This window comes from Vidua chalybeata, chromosome 17 (genome assembly GCF_026979565.1).
Source record: "Vidua chalybeata isolate OUT-0048 chromosome 17, bVidCha1 merged haplotype, whole genome shotgun sequence".
Classification (NCBI taxonomy): domain Eukaryota; kingdom Metazoa; phylum Chordata; class Aves; order Passeriformes; family Viduidae; genus Vidua; species Vidua chalybeata.
Window position 1 is genome coordinate 4418696 of NC_071546.1, and position 16875 is coordinate 4435570.

The window sequence follows — 16875 nt, forward strand, 5'->3', positions numbered from 1 at the left end:
AATGAGGGCTTGTTGCTGCCTGACCTGTGCTCCCCTGGCGAGCCCTGACATACAATCTTCAGCTTAGGACTGGACAAAAAGCAGTCTGATCTCTTCTTCGTGCCTTGTTTGCCTGGACTCAGTGGTACCACATGCACACCTAGCTGCATTAGCTGACTTTTCTGAGCCCTTTTCTGGTGTCTTGTGCCTGTCAGTCTTCAGTGTGTTAGGAGGTACTGGGAAATAAGGTGAGCCTGTCCTGAGGGCAGAAGGGAGCCAAGGGGAAGTGCACTGGGAACACAGGGCTGCTGCAGGGGTTAGTGAAGAATTCAAAGCTTCTTTAGGGTAAGATTAAAACTTCTCTGAATCTTAACCCTTCAGGGCCTCTTACAAGCTCTGTCAAGCTGTGATCACAGTGCCTTTGACACAAAACCCTGTAACAAGCTGGGATTTATGCTGCTGCTTCTTCCCATGGAGAGACAGCACTTACAAGGTTAATTCACCAGCATCTACTTGTCCAAATCTCCATAATCAGGCAAAACATGATTATGGAGCTGTGTGTCATTAGTACACAATGGCACTTAACTGACTGAGATTGAATTAAAACCCTGATGGCAGAGCACCCAAAGTAAATAAGAGACAAGCAGACCCACTGGTGAATGACTTGTCTATCACTCAGCTTGGATTAGGAGAGCAGGAGCTCAGGGCTGGCCAGAAACAGTAGAAGTAGAGTCATTAAATTGGATATACTGGCTGAGGTTCAGTGCTCTTATTACTGTTAAGCATGCAAGTGTTGGGGCTGTGAGTCCAGTGTAGGCGTGGGCTTCCTGCACTGGCCTTTGAGCTGGGAAAAAACCCAGAGGCTTTGGATTCACTGTGGTGCTGGATGAGTTTTGTTTTTGCTGTATTCTGCTTTTTTGTTTTGCAGCAGTTTCATCAAGCAGGTGTCATTGCCTTGAAATTATTTCCAGCAAAAGTAAATCCAAGCATTCATTTTGAGTTGGGTGAAACAACTGTGTGATGTGAAGTGTTTTATTTCACTTCTGTCTGGTTTTGCCTTCCTTTGTGATAACGTCAGAGCAGTGGCTTCCAATTAAAAATTCACTTTGCTTTCGATTTGCCTTTCTTGCAAGTGCGTTTTCCAGATCTTTTAAACAAAGCCTCATAAATCATCACTGATGTCATGGTGGGTGTGTTTTCCATGTTCTGTTTTGCATGCCAGAAGTGTTCTGTCCCCAGGGACAGCCCTGCAGATGGTTTTCCCTGTGGATGTGCTGGGGAAAGAGCTCCCTCTGACAGCAGCACAGGGATCAGAGGCTGCAGGATGCTTTGGAGTGGGCAGCCTTGCAGTGGTTTTGCCAGCTCTGAGGAAAGTTATTGCCCTTTTGGCTCTGTCAGTGTTCCTGATTGTGCAGCTCTGGTTTCACTCAGTGCTTGCATGCCTGCCATCAAATAAGATGTGACGTGAATATCTGTTGCTGCTCTGGCCCTGGGGAGATGATTATGAACCTCTGGCTTGTGCTTGTGCTGTCAGTGACATTTGAGGTAGGAAAAGCATTAGGTAGTGAAATCTCTGGAGAAAAAACAGGGAATGAGCAAGGAAACAACAGAAAATGGGCATGGATCATCAAGATCTGTCAGCAGTGTTGAATTTGAAGAGTTTCTGGTGTTGCTATTAATTTATGCCCTCTGCCAACCTTGCTGCTGTTGCCCTGTGCAAGTTTTTCACCTAGGGGCTAATGACTTTTCATGTGTTTTAGAATTTTGCATTTTAATGGAATAAATGTTACCCTTTCCCCCCAAAGCACTGATTGAAAACTAAAGCCTCTGGGAAGCTTTCTCCAAACACCCAGCAGCTCAAGTGAAATATCTGAAGCAACCCTGGTGTACTCAATGTGGCAGGGCCCTGAATGGATAGATTAGTTATTGAGGCAAGGCCTTGTCCCTCTCATGGTGGGAGGAATCTCTTCCATGGTTGTAACTCGGGACCCCAAATTCCCCTTTGGGCTCTCCTGGGCCACAGAGTGCAGAGGTTGCACTCTTAGGCATTGTGAAGCACACGGCAAAAATGGAGACTGTTCCAGCAAAACGGAATGAAAATTGTAACTGTGCAAAGCCTCCTTTGGAAGGAAGCTGGGGGAAAATTGTGTGCTGGTGCTCTCTGCTGGGTAAACCCAGGAAGGCTCTGCTCTCACTGCGGTGACAAGCCAGCGCTGGGCTTGTGGCTCCCGCAGCTCTGCCCACACTGATGGTGTGAATTGCCTGCCTTGAACTGTCCAGGGCTGGCTGAGAGCACGAGATGTGGCAGGGTGGCTGCTCTGACTCTCCTCTGTCCTTGCCTTGCAGTGTGTTACTTGCTGAAGAGCAACATCAGCCCCGACCTGTGCAATGAGGATGGATTAACTGCGCTGCACCAGGTGAGGCGTGGCAGGAGCTCTCACCTCCCTGGCTCTTCCTGCTGCCCACTCAGCCAACCTGTCCATGTGTAACAGGGAGACCTCTTGGATTTCTTTTTTTTCCCTCTGTTAAAGCAGTGAAACTTCACCATGTTGTGCTGCTGATCTGGTTTCTTGGGGAGCAAACTGAGATCAAATCCTTTTCTTGCTGCATCCCAGATTTTATTCAGTGATAATAAGAGCTCAGGACTCAGGGCTGGACTTCACATGTGAACAGCATTTTCCCTACCCTTTAATTTTTGTAGGACTAGGCTCCAAATTCTTATATCAGATTAACTCAAATTTAGAAACCTTGGCAATCCATGAGTTTTGAAAGTGATTTAAATAAATGATGCACAAGATGCTTGAAGAATCCGCTGCTGCTCACTGTAGGCTCAGGGACTTCCAAAGTCTGTATGAGATGGCAGTAGGTGATCACCAGTGAAATACAGACTTGCTACAGTGGTGTGTAGGTCTGTGGCCTTCCTTGGAGCCCCTGTGCTGTTTCCATAAGGGTTTTTCTATTCTTTCTCAGGCACGTGGGACTGGCCGTGCCTGGCAGCTGCCGCCTCCACTGCCTCAAACAACAGTGGCAGGGTTGTCACACGAGCACTCAGGGCTTTCTGGCCATAACTCCCTGCTCTGAATGCTCCCATTGACTTGGGATTTTGGATTCTTTTGCCAGTCGCCTGCTCTCTTCAAAGCTGGATGAAATGTTTGTTTAAAAATGCAAACTGGCTCCTGGAAGAAAAGGTCCCACCACCATCACCTCTCCTAAGAGCTCTTGTCCTGCACTCACAGAGACACTGACAGCCTCCTTGCTTTCCCAGCCAGGGAAAGCCTGGAGAATCCCACCTTGCCCACTGAGAGGCTGTAAAAGTGCATTTGGGGGTTCTGATGGGAGCTTTGTATCCACTGGAATTAACTGAATCCCTGAGCACAGAGAAGCCCCTCAGTGGGCACATTAGCATTCCTTCCAGTGAATGTGACTTCCTTCCACTTCTGTGATAACTTGGCTGTGTGACAGGCATGACTTTAACCCCACTTCCATGTACAAATAGTGAACAAAATAGAAGTACCTGAAAGGTCCTTGTCACTCAGCTGCTGAAATGCTTGTTGTGTGTTGGAATTCCAGCCCCATTAACAGCCCATACTGTGTGCTGAGCTGTGTGGGTCTGCAGCAATGCACAGACCACAAACAGGCTTTTTGCACAAGAATAAATCTTATTTTAATGTCTTTATCACCTGCACATTCATGTCTAGGGGTGAACAAGAGGTGGATCAAAGAGCAAATTCCACCTTCACCAAAGGAAGGAGGTTGAGGCCCTTCTGGCCCGCTGGGCTATACTGTAAATGCAGGAAGGAAGCTGCTTTTTTTTTGGGAAGTGAAAAGTGCCCTGCAAAGTGCCTCATAATTCTGGGAATCCAATTTGTGCCCCTCCAGATAACTGTGGTAGGTAGCATGAGCTCCTAAGAAGACTTTTGCTCATCACATGCCAGTGTGTGGGATTTTCCCTAAGAAAAGGGAATGTCAGCTTGTCAGCTCATCCCTTGGTATGTGGTTATACTGGTTACATTGAATTTCTGCTATGTTTGCTCTTGAATATGGAAGACCCAGTGGAATAGAAGCTGTGAGCGTGTTTGCTGTTATTCCCTGCTGCTTCTGCCCCCACACCAGAAGGCTCTGGAAAACACCAGTGACCTTTTGGTATGTCCAGTGTAGTTGTTCTGCCTTTTTGGCCTGCTGGGGCTCAATTTGGTGTTTAACTCTGCTGGAGATGCTCCTTGCCAAGCAGTGCAGGATAAAGTAGGTCTCCATGTCCAGCTGCCCTTTATTAATTTACAGCTGAGCAGGTATGAACCCTCATTTTGCCAAAGTTTAAAAACCCCCAATCTGTCTGCATTTCTTCCTCCCCAGTGCTGCATAGACAACTATGAGGACATAGTCAAGCTCCTCCTCAGCCACGGGGCCAATGTCAACGCCAAGGACAACGAGCTGTGGACTCCACTGCACGCAGCAGCCACGTGTGGTCACATCAACCTGGTGAAGATCCTCATCCAGCAGTAGGTGGCCTTTGTGTCTGTCCTTTCTGTGGGTCTCATTCTACCCACAGCTTCTGTGGATGGAAACTGAGACTGCTTAGGACCTTGGGAGATTGCAGCAGTGGTGATAATTGCCTGCTTTTGGGTTGCTTGTGGGGGTCCTTCCTGCTTGGGGGAGAAGGGAGTGAAGGAGGAAGAGCAGAAAGGCTGAGCAGACAATAAAACCCTCTGTGATTAGGCTCAGTTTCGTGAAGTTTTTGGAGACTGGGCCAAAAATTGTGCCTTTTTGCCTGTGAGCTGGTGTGTCTGTGTGTGCCTGTGGAACTGTGATTGCTGGGGGGGCAGAAACAGGAGCAGCCAGCAGGATCCACGCTCAAGCTCCTAAACAGCACTTCAGATCTTGCAGCCCCAGTCAAGCAGACACTAGTGTAGGAGGGCAGCAGTGTGTTTGTGTAACTCAGACACCTGGGTGAACTTTGTGACCTGTCTCACTGGGGCTTAATTAGTGATCATTAAACTTCCTGCAATATTTGGTCCCCAGTGGTGACACAGGGTGCTTGACCAAGTCCCTAAAGACCAAGTCTTCCTAGACTTGCCAGCAAGGAGGAGGAAACCAGGTGTGTTTTGAGCTGTTTATGAGCACCTGTGGTGAATCCTGCCTGGAGCAGATAGTTGTGCCTGTGCATGGAGCCCTCTCCTCCCTTTCCCAGAGTGCTGGTGCTTTGGGAGTGTTAACCTGCTGCCTTGCATAGCTGTGCCTGCTGCTTCTTCCTCAGGGAGGGAGACTTCTCCCTGTGGTGCTGCCATCTGGGAGATAAGAATTGAAAATTTGGCTTTTCTTTGACTGTATAATGAAGGAGAGAAGAGGATGCAGTCAAACATCCCTAGAAGGATGTTCCCACTTGGGTTAGCAAATTTGTGCATGAGGGTTATAAAAATGGAGCGGATGTGGAACACAGGGCATTACTGACTCAGGAAGCAGGTATAGTGTGCTGCCTTTCATCCAGTTCTGGAATTAATCTTCTCCATTCATAGCTCCACAACTTTGCTTCAAATCTTTCTTATCTCATACATACCTTGGTGGCATTTGGGCAACTATCAAATCCCAGTTACTTTTTCCTAAGCATTTATCCCAGTGTTTGGCACTGTCTGCTCCAGGATGTCTGAGGTCCTTGCTGGTGTAACTCAGTTTTCCCCTTGCAGTGGAGCAGACCTGTTGGCAGTCAATGCAGATGGCAACATGCCATATGACCTCTGTGAAGATGAGCCAACCCTGGATGTCATTGAGACTTGCATGGCCTATCAAGGTAAGGAGATTGAGTTTATGTAAAATCCAGAAATGGGTCAATGTGGTACTAAAAATTAACCTGTTTCTCAGCTCTTAATTTGCTTCTGGAGAAAAGCAGAGAGCTGCTCCTGGCATAATTTCTTGGGACCTGGTTATTCTGATTCCTAAAGATCATGAGGGTGAAGGATGTGGGGTCATATCAACCAGGATCATAAGTCTTATTTTACTCAACCTTTCCAACTGTCCTTTTTCTGACTGGAATTTTAACAGGGATTACCCAGGAAAGGATCAACGAGATGCGAGCTGCTCCAGAGCAGGTCATGATCTGTGACATTCATGACATACTTGCAACTGGCCAAGACCTGAATAGGACTGATGCCCAAGGTGCTACGCTGGTGAGTGAAACTGCAGCAGCTTCAGTTTTGCTTTCCTTCAGCCCAGAGGTTATGAAACCTGCCCTGGAGCAGGAGTTACACAAAACCAACAGGTGCAAGTCACTGACAGGAGAAGTCCCACAGACCATAACACATCTGCTGACCTGCAGGGAACTGGGCCTGGAAGACCTCCCAGTAACCTCTTGCTTCTCATGGACTGACTGGACTCCTGTGGAGGAGATGTGAGAGCCCTCTGGTTTTCCCAGGAGCAGGATCCAGTGCTGAGAACCCTGGAGTCTTCCTGCCTCCTTTCTGCTTTGTGTGGGTCTGGCTCACACACAGTCAGTGGCCGCTGTGTTTGTTCACACTGGTGGCACCTGGCCCTGAGCAGAAGTGGGCACCCAGGACAAGAGTACAGCACAAGCTGACATCTGGTTTGTCTGCACAGGGACTGAGAAGGCTGAACAATCCTAGTTCTTTTCACCCCACAAATATGTCTCCTAAATCGTGTCTTACAGCAGTCCCAGCTTAGGGAAAGGTCAGTAATGAGGTCATATGTGCTGGGAATTTCATACAGCCATGGTCATTTAATGCTTGGGTCCAGACATAACTGATATACAGGCACTTGGTTCGTGTGTTTGAGGGCCAGGCCATGGCAGTGCATTCCAGTTTCTTAATCTAAATGTCACCTTCAGCATATACCAGAAGTGTAAGGGGAGGGCAGGCTCCCTCGAAGGTAAGCTTGGATGATTGAAGTTCTTATTGCAGCTTGTTTTTTAACACATTTTTCCCTTTAACAAGGATTACATACATACATTTAAGCAGACCTCTGGGCTCCCCCTTTTGTATCATCCCCAACTGATTCCTTATTAATTTATGTGGCCTCTAGAAAGTGGCATAAAATTTATGTAGAAATTGATTGAGTTGCCAGAAAGCGTCAGGATTTATTTCCAGATGAAGTTTTAACTCCATGTGGTGGCATCCTCATGAAAAGCTTTTGAAAAGAAGCTTTGATTCTCCCATTTAGCACAACTGAAACAGGAGGAGCTCTGAGTGGAGTTAATCCCTTCAGAGCAGTGCATGGGTCAATGTTTTGCTCAGAGATGCAACAGCAGACTGCAATTATCAAAATCTTCCGAGACATGAAGCTGGGGGACTCAAAGAGACCATTATTGACTGTCTCCAAAGTGGTGGCTGTAGTTGGAAGCCAATATCTGAAAAATCATACTCCCTTAAGTTAAAGTAGCCAAGGTTTAAAATGTTTTTGACTTTCAAATGGTGAAAATAATTATGATGTGATTGGAAGTGCAATTGCACGGAGAGAGTCCTGACTAAAGCAGGCTGTAAATTTGATTCAAAAAAATCACATCCACAGCACTTCAGTGGGGAAGAGGAGATGTTCTTCTGGCATGAGGAATGCAGAACTTAGAGTGGATGATGTTCTGCATTGCAGGCTCATGTTTTGATGGTGCTTTCCTACAGATTGGGAAGCACTTAAAAGCCCCTGATTTAAAATGTGAATACATTATTTTTCTCATCCATATATCTAAGTTATTCTAGGAAATGTTAAGCAATTTCCTCTCCAAACAGAGCTACATGCAGGCAATACTGAGCTTTAATAACAGGAACGACCTGCTTTTGACCTGGTGCCATCTGCCCAGTGTGAAATGTGCTGCCTGTCCAGCTCTAGGCTCAAACATTATCCAAGAAAATCCTCTGAAACTCGGTGTATAAAACCATTTGTGGTCCTTGCAGGCAGCTCATGCTCTATTCCTTATCTCCTAGCTGCATATAGCTGCAGCCAATGGTTATCTGCATGCAGCTGAAGTGCTTCTTGACCAGGGGGCAAGCCTGGATGTTAAGGACTGGGATGGCTGGGAACCTCTTCATGCTGCTGCTTTCTGGGGGCAGGTAAGGATTTTGCTGAAAGTGTCATATGTGAGGGTGGCATTTCTTTCTGCCTGGACAAACTGGAGTACTCTGAAAATGGAATAAACCTGCTCTGGGGTTGGGCTCTCTGGACAGCATCAGAGGAGATCCCATGGGCACCAAAAAGACGTGGCTGCTGAGAAATTTCAGGCAGAGCATGCCAGTGCAGGTGGATGGGTGGGAACAGTGTTTAACATCATATACATACCTGAGTTATTTGAGGCAAGTTGAACCTGCCTGCCATTGCCTCTCATCTTATTCCAACCTTTCAGCTTTAGGGAGGAAAGCCTAAATTGCCTGAAATACCTCTGTCAACTTGCCTTTCCTTCCATTTTTTAGATGCAGATGGCTGAATTGCTCGTGTCCCATGGGGCTAGTTTGAGTGCTAGGACATCTTTGGATGAGATGCCAATAGGTGAGTTTATGGAACTTAAGAAAGAAATGTTTAAGAAATGGCTGGAGTCCTCAGGTGGTGCTTTCAGAAGCCTTAACATAATGTTTTAGGTATCCTTGTAGAATCAAAGTTAAAGTTTCTTTTAACTGGGACTGAAGTTTTGAAGCACCACTTTACTACAGAAAATGCTTCTTCCAGCTCATAAAAAGAAGGAAGAAGGCATATCCCAAGCACCAAGTCTTCCTGCTGTGTGTTTCCTATGTTATCCCTTGTGCTTGGGAGCCTCCCTGCTGTTGTGTGCAGCCCTAAGACCTGGGTGTCTAACTAGGAAGGCACAATTAGTAACATGGTGTTAATGAGACCTATCTGACAAAGGGCTTGGTCTGTGTGTGCCATAGATCTGTGTGAAGAGGAGGAATTCAAAGTACTGCTTCTGGAGCTGAAGCACAAACACGATGTGATCATGAAGTCTCAGATGAGGCATAAATCCTCCCTGAGCCGCAGGACCTCCAGCACGGGCAGCCGGGGGTGAGTTCTGCTGTTCCCTGCAGGTCACTTGGGGCACTGGCCTGGCCACCCAGGTGTGGTTGCAGAGCTCCCTGAGGTCGGTGAGAACAACCCATCTGTCCTTTCTGAATGAACTCAGTAGCTCACTTTGGTTGCTGAAAGCAGAGCTCCTTTGAAGAGTGGCTTTTTCACTAGGAAGAGGTGCTAATTCTTGGTGGGGGAAATGGTTTTGTGCTGGTGTGGTGCTGCCCTGAGCACAGGACCAAATGGCAAGAATTTACCCTGTTAAACCACTGAAACTGGTGTTGGAAAATCAGTGCTTCAAGTGGATTCACTTGAGCTTTTCAGTAGTATGTCACATGGCCAAGATGCAGTGCTGAGACACAGTTTGCAGAGGTCTTTGTGAGATGTTTACTAGACACCAAAGCAGTCCTGCACACACAAAGCTCCCTAAACAGCCCATGGGCCGTTTCCTTCTAGATTTATTCCACTGGTTGCAGAATAGGTCCATAAGATGACCTGCATGAGCTCTAACACAGATTTGCAGTGCCAGTTTAGAGCTCCTTAAAATTCCTCCCACCTTCAGTATCCACGCCAGTGCCTTCACTTTGCGTGGGTGCTGGGAAGCTGAATCCACGTTCCATTCCAGAGGGAGAGGCTGTGAAGTGTGAGGAGGAGGAGGAGGAGGTGAGAAGAGCTACAGGCTAAGAGGAAATGTCATGTCCTGCTCACAGATTTGATGCCTCTTGTCCCTGTCCCACAGGAAGGTGGTGAGGAGGGCCAGCCTTTCGGACAGGACAAACCTTTACAGGAAGGAGTGTGAGAAGGAGGCCATGGTGTGGCAGCAACTGGGGGCAGCAGAAGAAGGAAGAAACTCTGTTCTCATTGGAGAAACTGGGGAGACTCGGTCTGACCAGGAGAATACAGACCCTGTAAGGAATCTCTTCTCTTTCATGGGAGTCACTGAGGAGGGCTGGTGGTGCAGGTTCAGTAGCAGTGGGTGGAAGGTGGCTGAAAAATTTGTAGACTTCATCCACCAGGTGTAAGCAAGAGACCAAATTCTTGTTTGGTATAAATGGGGATGTCCCACTCTACTGGAAAGCCTGTTTTGGATGTACAACTGCATACACAGTTTTGAGATAAAAATGAACCAGGATGCTCCAAAAAAATAGTGTCTGCCTTTCATTCTAAAGCTCACAAAATGGTAAGCACAAAAGAATTGTAAACTTGCTTTGCAGTGACTTGTTTTTAATTAAGTTATTGTCACGTTATGTAGATAAGCATATTATTTTTGTGTGTGTGTGAGCCTTCAGAGTTAAGGTTCCATGTCCTGTTTGGAAAACAGCTCCTGGTTGGGGCTGACAGCATTAGTGGGGGAATTCAATGTTTGTGCTGCAGCACCTGTCTGGTAGAAAGGCTGAGTGTGAGCAGACTTAGGAGGTTGTCACAGGGATGAACCCTGCTATGGGGAATGGGGGAAAACACTCTTTTATGTCTTGTTACAGAATTCAGTGCTGGAGAACTCCTCCCTCCTCCCGGAGCTAGCGAACAAAAGCACCCAGTGTGACACCGAGATCCCGCTCCAGAATGGACTGATGGCATCTGCCAGCCCTTACCAGTACACCTTTTCCAACGGGGACATTTGGAGCATGCACGCTGACCCCGACAGCAACCCCGGGCACGTGCTGCCCTATGGCAACCCCGGGCTGCCCGAGGCCCCACAGCTCTGGGGCACCTACAAGGAGCACAACCACCAAACGCTGTCGGAACTGAAGCGGCAGCGAGCTGCAGCCAAACTCCTCCAGCACCCCTTCCTCAGCACCCACTTCAGCACCGGCGTGGCAGGAGTGGCTGAGAGCGTGGGCGAGGCCAAGTCGCACTTAATCGAATCCAGGACTTCTCCCTACAGCTCCAATGGGACCTCAGTGTATTACACAGTGTCCAGTGGTGATCCGCCCCTCTTGAAATTCAAAGCTCCCATGGAGGAAATGGAAGAGAAGGTGCATGGGTGCTGCAGGATTTCCTAGTCTGGTCTGTGTCTCACCCCAGAGGACACGAGACGTGGGTGGGCTGGTTGGATCTATCGCAGTGGCCGGGTTGTTTGCATTTCAAAGGGAGAATTTGGTTATGGACATCCTGACTGTGGCAGCCTTGTTCATCTCAAATTGTACTTCACCCTGCCAATTACTTCCATTGCAGCTGGATGAGTAATGCAGGTGGAGCAAAGCTCTTAGGAGGGATGCACATCGGTAAGATGTCAAAAGAGTCTCCTGAGTCTTGCTCCCTGGGGAAGAAGGTATGGTGTGCTGCCTCCCCATCCTTGGGAAGTCATGAGATGCCTTGCAACAAAGAAAGGATCTGAATTCAAATCTTTGTGTCTGAGCCTCTTGCTGCAAGTCACCGAGCAGCTGGAAGGTGACAGTTCAGACCTGTGTTTTCACTCTTCAGTGATGTACATATCCTGGAGGGGAGGTCAGCCCCCACATGAGGTTTGCAAGAGTGGACAGAGCTGTTTTCCACACAGCTGGATCCAGCACTTCCTGGGCCGGAACAACAAGCACAGATGCTGCACTTCGGAAGTTTGCAAGGTGTTACCTCCTTGCAGTGACAGCTCACCGTCACAAACTGTGCACTGGCTGGGTCCTGTTCTGCTCGTGTCAGCTTGTCACTGCAGACTGCCATCAGGTTTGAAGCAGAACTTTTCCTGGAACAGGCTTCACCCAATAGGCTTTAAAACTGATGTTGCAATAAAGGGGCCCTGGCAATAGAATTTTACTGCAATAAAATACTGACAAAGGTCTATATTGGGATAAGTAATTAAAAAAACTTATTTGTACTATTTAGACTCTTAATTTGTTAAAACTGAAAAGACTTTTGTTGATCTCACTTTCCTATTGATTCTGTTTGTTTACTTTGTATGCTCAACACAGATACTAGGGGCAACATGCTTTGCGTTCTGATTTTTTCTGGATTTCCAGAACCACAGGGCTCAGGAGGGATGGGAAGGAAAGGCTTGCCAACACTAACCTAGGAATGCCATGAAAGCATTTCTAATCCCGTAGATGTGACGACACTTGCATTAACCTGCAGTCTTTGGCTGGGAAATAACTGTAACCATTGCTGTGGTAGTTGAACACTGCAGCAGGACAGATGTTTTGTTCTGTTTTCCAGCTCCCTTGCTGAAGCTGTCAGCAGTGGGTAGCAGCTGGCAGAGGAAAGTTTAAATGCCTCTGTGTCTGGGGGAGTTGCCTGACACTTAACAAAGCCTCTCTGCTGTGGAGCAGCTGCAGTGCCATCACTGTCTTGGTGTAGTTCATGTGAACTCTGACAGCCCACCTGGTTACCCCGTTACTGGCACGGGGTAGCCTGGGGGTTTGGCATTGGCTTTGCAAGTTCAGGCTTTGTGTACCTGGGGGAGGTGAGAGGAGAGTGTGGGACAGCTCTGAGGAACTGGCCACACTTGAGTTGTATCTAAGAAATAACTGTAAATCTCTAACTCCTCTGCACAGAGAGGCTGTCACACACCTGTTTGCCTGCATGAATATGTGTCTTCTTGGGCAGCTTAAATTCCAAACTCTGAAGGCATGAACCTGTTTGGGTCTCTGTAAGCCTCAGTGGATTAAATCCAGCTGATGTAGTTGTGCTTCAGCCAAGCAACAGCAAATGCACCTTCCACCCATTTTCCTTTTATCTGGCACCTGTTAGACATCAACATTCCCTTTCACATGTACTCTCCCTTTGTGGGGATCCTCACAGCCTTAACTTTTTTCTAGGCTATAAAAAGTTGACTGAGGCTGCCAGTGACTGTTAAGTGCTACCCTCTGTCCCCCATCAAACCCACCCATTGCTGGGGCTGGATACATTCCCATACAGGGCTCTGGGCTCCTCGAGGCAGCAGGGGTGGCTGTCTGTCACCACCACTGCCACGCTCTGCAGGAGACACCTTTGGACCTGTGAGGTACCAGGCTGGCAATTCAGTGGTTTGAATTGTAAGAAGATAGAATTCTCTTTCCTCTCCAATTTTAGGTGCAAACTAGAAAGTGGTAGCAGTTGATCTGATTCACTTAAAACCTCAGTTCTGCTAAAGGCAGAGCTTGAAGCATCCAGAGAAGTTGGGCTCCCTCCGTTGTTGAAACATATGCTAACTTGTGCTTGACCTTAAGGGATTTTTAAAGTCATTCTCTAGTAGCAGGAGGATGATTTGGTAACTGGAAAGACTTTACTGCACCTGTGTGTGGATCGTCTGATTACCTTGAGTAAATTATTCTGGGATTACACCAAGTGTGGCCTGGCTGTTGTTCAGAACTGGGGAGATGATCTTTCAGGTGCCTCTCTTCTCCCATGGTGGTGAGGTTTGTCTCTCCACATCCATCCTGATGAGATTTCTGTACTCACTCTAACAAATTTTGGTGCCGCTATCTACTAGGTTGCATATGGTGCAAAATTTGGGCCCAGATGTTGCCTTCCCTCCCAGCAAAGGAGGAGTAGGGCCCTTTTCCTTCTCAGAGCAACTTTGTGCTAGCAAGTGTATTGAGCCCTGCCTAACTCCAAGGAAGTGAAAAGGAGATCACTGAATGCAATAGTGTAAAGTAGTTTGAGGCTTCTTTTCACTGACAGCTATTAATATGTTAAAACTGCAGGAAACCAGTCCATTTTAGACAAACAGCTTTTTGGCTTCCACTGGTATTTCACATAAGTAAAACTCTGGGATCTCATCATCCTAGCTGTGAAGTCTAGTGGTGCCTGTTCAAATGTAATCCATTCTTAATCAGACAGGAGAGTTATTAATGGTAAGAGGCAGCAATGGCTAAATCTTGCAGGATGTGTTTCACAGCCCTGCCAAGTATTTACTTACCACTGGCTTTGGGCTGAAGTTGCACCAGGGTGTGAGCTGGAAGGCTGTTGAAGAATGGCCTGGAATGGATTCATGCTTCTGTGTGGTGACATTTGGGATATAATGGCCACTGCCTGTGGAGCACTGGCAGAGCTGTCGGTTGTAGGTCTGGGAGGAAGGATTCTGTAAGGTGGATAATTAACTTGCTTCTGGTGGACTATTTTGTGGAGAAAAACAGGCTTTTGGGGGAATAAAAAACACACAGGTTCTCCACACGGGCATTGTAGCAGCCTACCTCTAGGAACAACACTTTTCACTGTAAAATTTAGCAGTGTTACAATAATAGTGGTGGTTTGATATCTGTGTGTTTTAAAGGCCATCCCAGAGGAAAGCTCTGAGGTACAGAGCAGAGGGCACTTGGCTGTTTCATTGGATCTTAATATGGCTGAAAGCTGTAGAACCTAGAAATCATGTTGTGACTGACATATCTTACTTTATTGAAGGAGCATTTGAAGTTTTTATGATATACTGAATGGTTTTAAGATCAATAAATATCTAATTACAGATTCAAGGCCAGATTAGAGTCCCAGTTCAGTTACCAGTGAGCCAAAGGTTGTAGCTGTTCATAGAGACTGTGAAAAGATCTGAGAATGTGAATGTACTGACAAGTCTGTTGCAGGCAGAGCTGCATGAGAATAACCCTTCCTTCTCCTCACAATGTTTTCCTGTGTGTTGAATTTGTACTGTTTCTAGTGGTTGATTGAGAGCAGCTTTACATTCCATGCTGAGAGAAATTTGTTAGATGGAGAAAAAAGTGTCTTTCAAAACAATGTCTCTACTTTAGTGAGCTCAGCACTGAAATGCTAGATAAGGGCTTAAGTCCCATTGCTGGGATCTGTTTGAAATCAGACCTGGATCTGTGTTTCACGTACCACAGTATGTGATTTCAGCCCACCTAATTTCACTTCTTTGGTGCTCCTGAATCTTAAAACCCTCCCAATTTTGGGAAGAACTGACTCTAGCTGAAGTGATTCTGTGCCATCTTGGAGGTGTGCTTGAAGAATCACCTAGATGAGGAACTGGTAGGGAAGGGGAAGAGCATGGCAGGGCAATAGCAATAATGACTCAGTGCAATACTCAGTGGAAGCAGTGAATTCTCGAATCTATTGAGCAGGATCTTACTTCATGGGGTTGAAATCCCTTAAAAGCTCCTAAATGAAATTACAACTTCTGTCTAGTGTCCTTTTTTCTTCAGTCTTGGAGCTCTGATTACCCCCATCATCCCTGCTGAAATGAAATCAGTTACCATGGAAAAGGGAATATCCTGAGAAAGCAATAGCACTGGTCTCCAGTGAGCCATGGATGAACTGTTTGTCTGCTGGAAGGTTTCTCCCTACACCTGGCTTATTTCTGTGCCTTATACTTGCTAAAGGTAACTCATCTGGAAGGTTTGTGGTGACTATACAGTTCTTGCTGATTTTTAACTTGGAGACTTTTGCAAGGGGATAACAGTCCAGAGCATGCCAGATTGTGACATTATTAATTGTTCTTTCAATTTCTCTCATGATCACCACTTCTCTCTTCCTAAATACACAGAAAGGAAATGCACAGGGGCTTCGTTGTATTTTAACAACTCATGTTGACTGCTTTGGTGTGTCAGTTCTCTACAGGCAGAATTCAGAATGTGCTTGCAGCAGCAAAGTCTCACCTCTTACACCAGAACACCTTTACATTTTTTCTTTTGTTTTGCTGTGTGATAGAACAGTTCTCCCTTTGGTTGTTCTTCACCTTTATTCTGTTTTCATGTTGGCCAAACTGCTGAAGGACTTCTCAGTTCTCTCACACTATTCAAGTACCACTGGGCTCTCTGGGCAACATCTGCCACGGCACATTTATGACCTAGAATATTTTGCTGTATTTCAACCATGGAAGCTGTAGCAGAGGAGACTCTGCTCGAGATACCTGTTCCCAAAGCTACAGCAATGCAATGATCTCCACTCGCAGCTGGAGGGGAGACACGGGTTTTTAAACAGTGCAGATGCAGCCTTAGTATTGCCACCACCACGTCTTCAGCCTTTGGATTGCAGTGTGAGGTTGCAGGAGTGTGGATAAGCCTGGTACAGGCGGGACTGCTGCGTGTACAGGACAGTAAGAGATGATGGCAAGCCTTCTGCAATAACTCGTAATTCCATTGATCAGTAGTAAACGATGTACAGATAAAACTTGATGAAATGTATTTTATGTGAAGAAAAAAAACAATGTAAGAACTGTATATTGTATTAGCAGCTTTGTGTATAAAATGGCATTTTGGCAATCAGAGTCTAATATATTTAAAACTTTTTTTAAAAAAGGATATTTGATATTGTATGGAATTGACTTTATTGCTACTGTAAGTATGAAGATGGTTTCTTAACATGTTGAAGCAATGCATAAAATCTTAAACTTTATGTAAAACTCATGCCAAAAGTGTATGTTTGACAGTATTAGCACCTGACTCAGTGTCTTTAATAGAGAGATTGAATTTTTTAATTTAAAAATTATATTAAATTTCTTTTAATAATACAAAAATGCCACTGAGGGGTTTTTTTGTTTGTTTGTTTTTTGTTTTTGGGTTTTTTTTGGTTTTTAACTGGTTTGAGTTTTGGCACTCTTAAATGTCTCTGCCTCTCAGCTGTCTACAGCCAGGGGATGTCTAGAAGAGAAAATCTAGGCAGTGGATGGGTGTAACTTGGTTTCAAATGCTCTCAGGCCATGGTGCCACTCTTGGCTCTGCCCTGTGCATGGCCAGAAATTTGACTTTGGTGAGGCTTGGGGATCCCTTCCAGCACAGAATATTCCGTGATTCTGTGAAGTGGCGGCAGCTGGAGCTGGAGACAAGCTGGACAGCCAAAGCTGTGCTTGCCTTCCGTGGGAGCGCTCAAGGCTTTAGCTCCGGCATTGGTTAGCACGCAGCATTACGGGCGCCCTTCTCAGAGGGGTTTGATTCTGTTCCGGGCAAAAGCTCCGCGATCCCTGCCCGTCACCTGAAGGGCAGCAGGGCTCGGGGCAGAGCTGTCCCGAGCCAGGAGCTCCATTGAAGGGCAGCAGGTTCG

The 16875-nt window shown here is 46.5% G+C and overlaps 1 protein-coding gene across 1 annotated transcript in view; it reads left to right on the forward strand.

The window, feature by feature from the left end:
• The window catches only part of PPP1R16B (protein phosphatase 1 regulatory subunit 16B), a 54938-nt gene extending 42606 nt beyond the window's left edge, over positions 1–12332 (forward strand). Inside the window, exons 3-11 of the mRNA XM_053958563.1 lie at positions 2326–2396; positions 4333–4478; positions 5661–5764; positions 6016–6140; positions 7905–8030; positions 8388–8463; positions 8841–8970; positions 9713–9881; positions 10455–12332. Coding sequence (XP_053814538.1) covers positions 2326–2396; positions 4333–4478; positions 5661–5764; positions 6016–6140; positions 7905–8030; positions 8388–8463; positions 8841–8970; positions 9713–9881; positions 10455–10976 — 1469 coding nt within the window. The 3' untranslated portion in view covers positions 10977–12332. The remainder of the gene's footprint in view (positions 1–2325; positions 2397–4332; positions 4479–5660; positions 5765–6015; positions 6141–7904; positions 8031–8387; positions 8464–8840; positions 8971–9712; positions 9882–10454) is intronic.
• The last annotated feature ends 4543 nt before the right edge of the window (positions 12333–16875 follow it).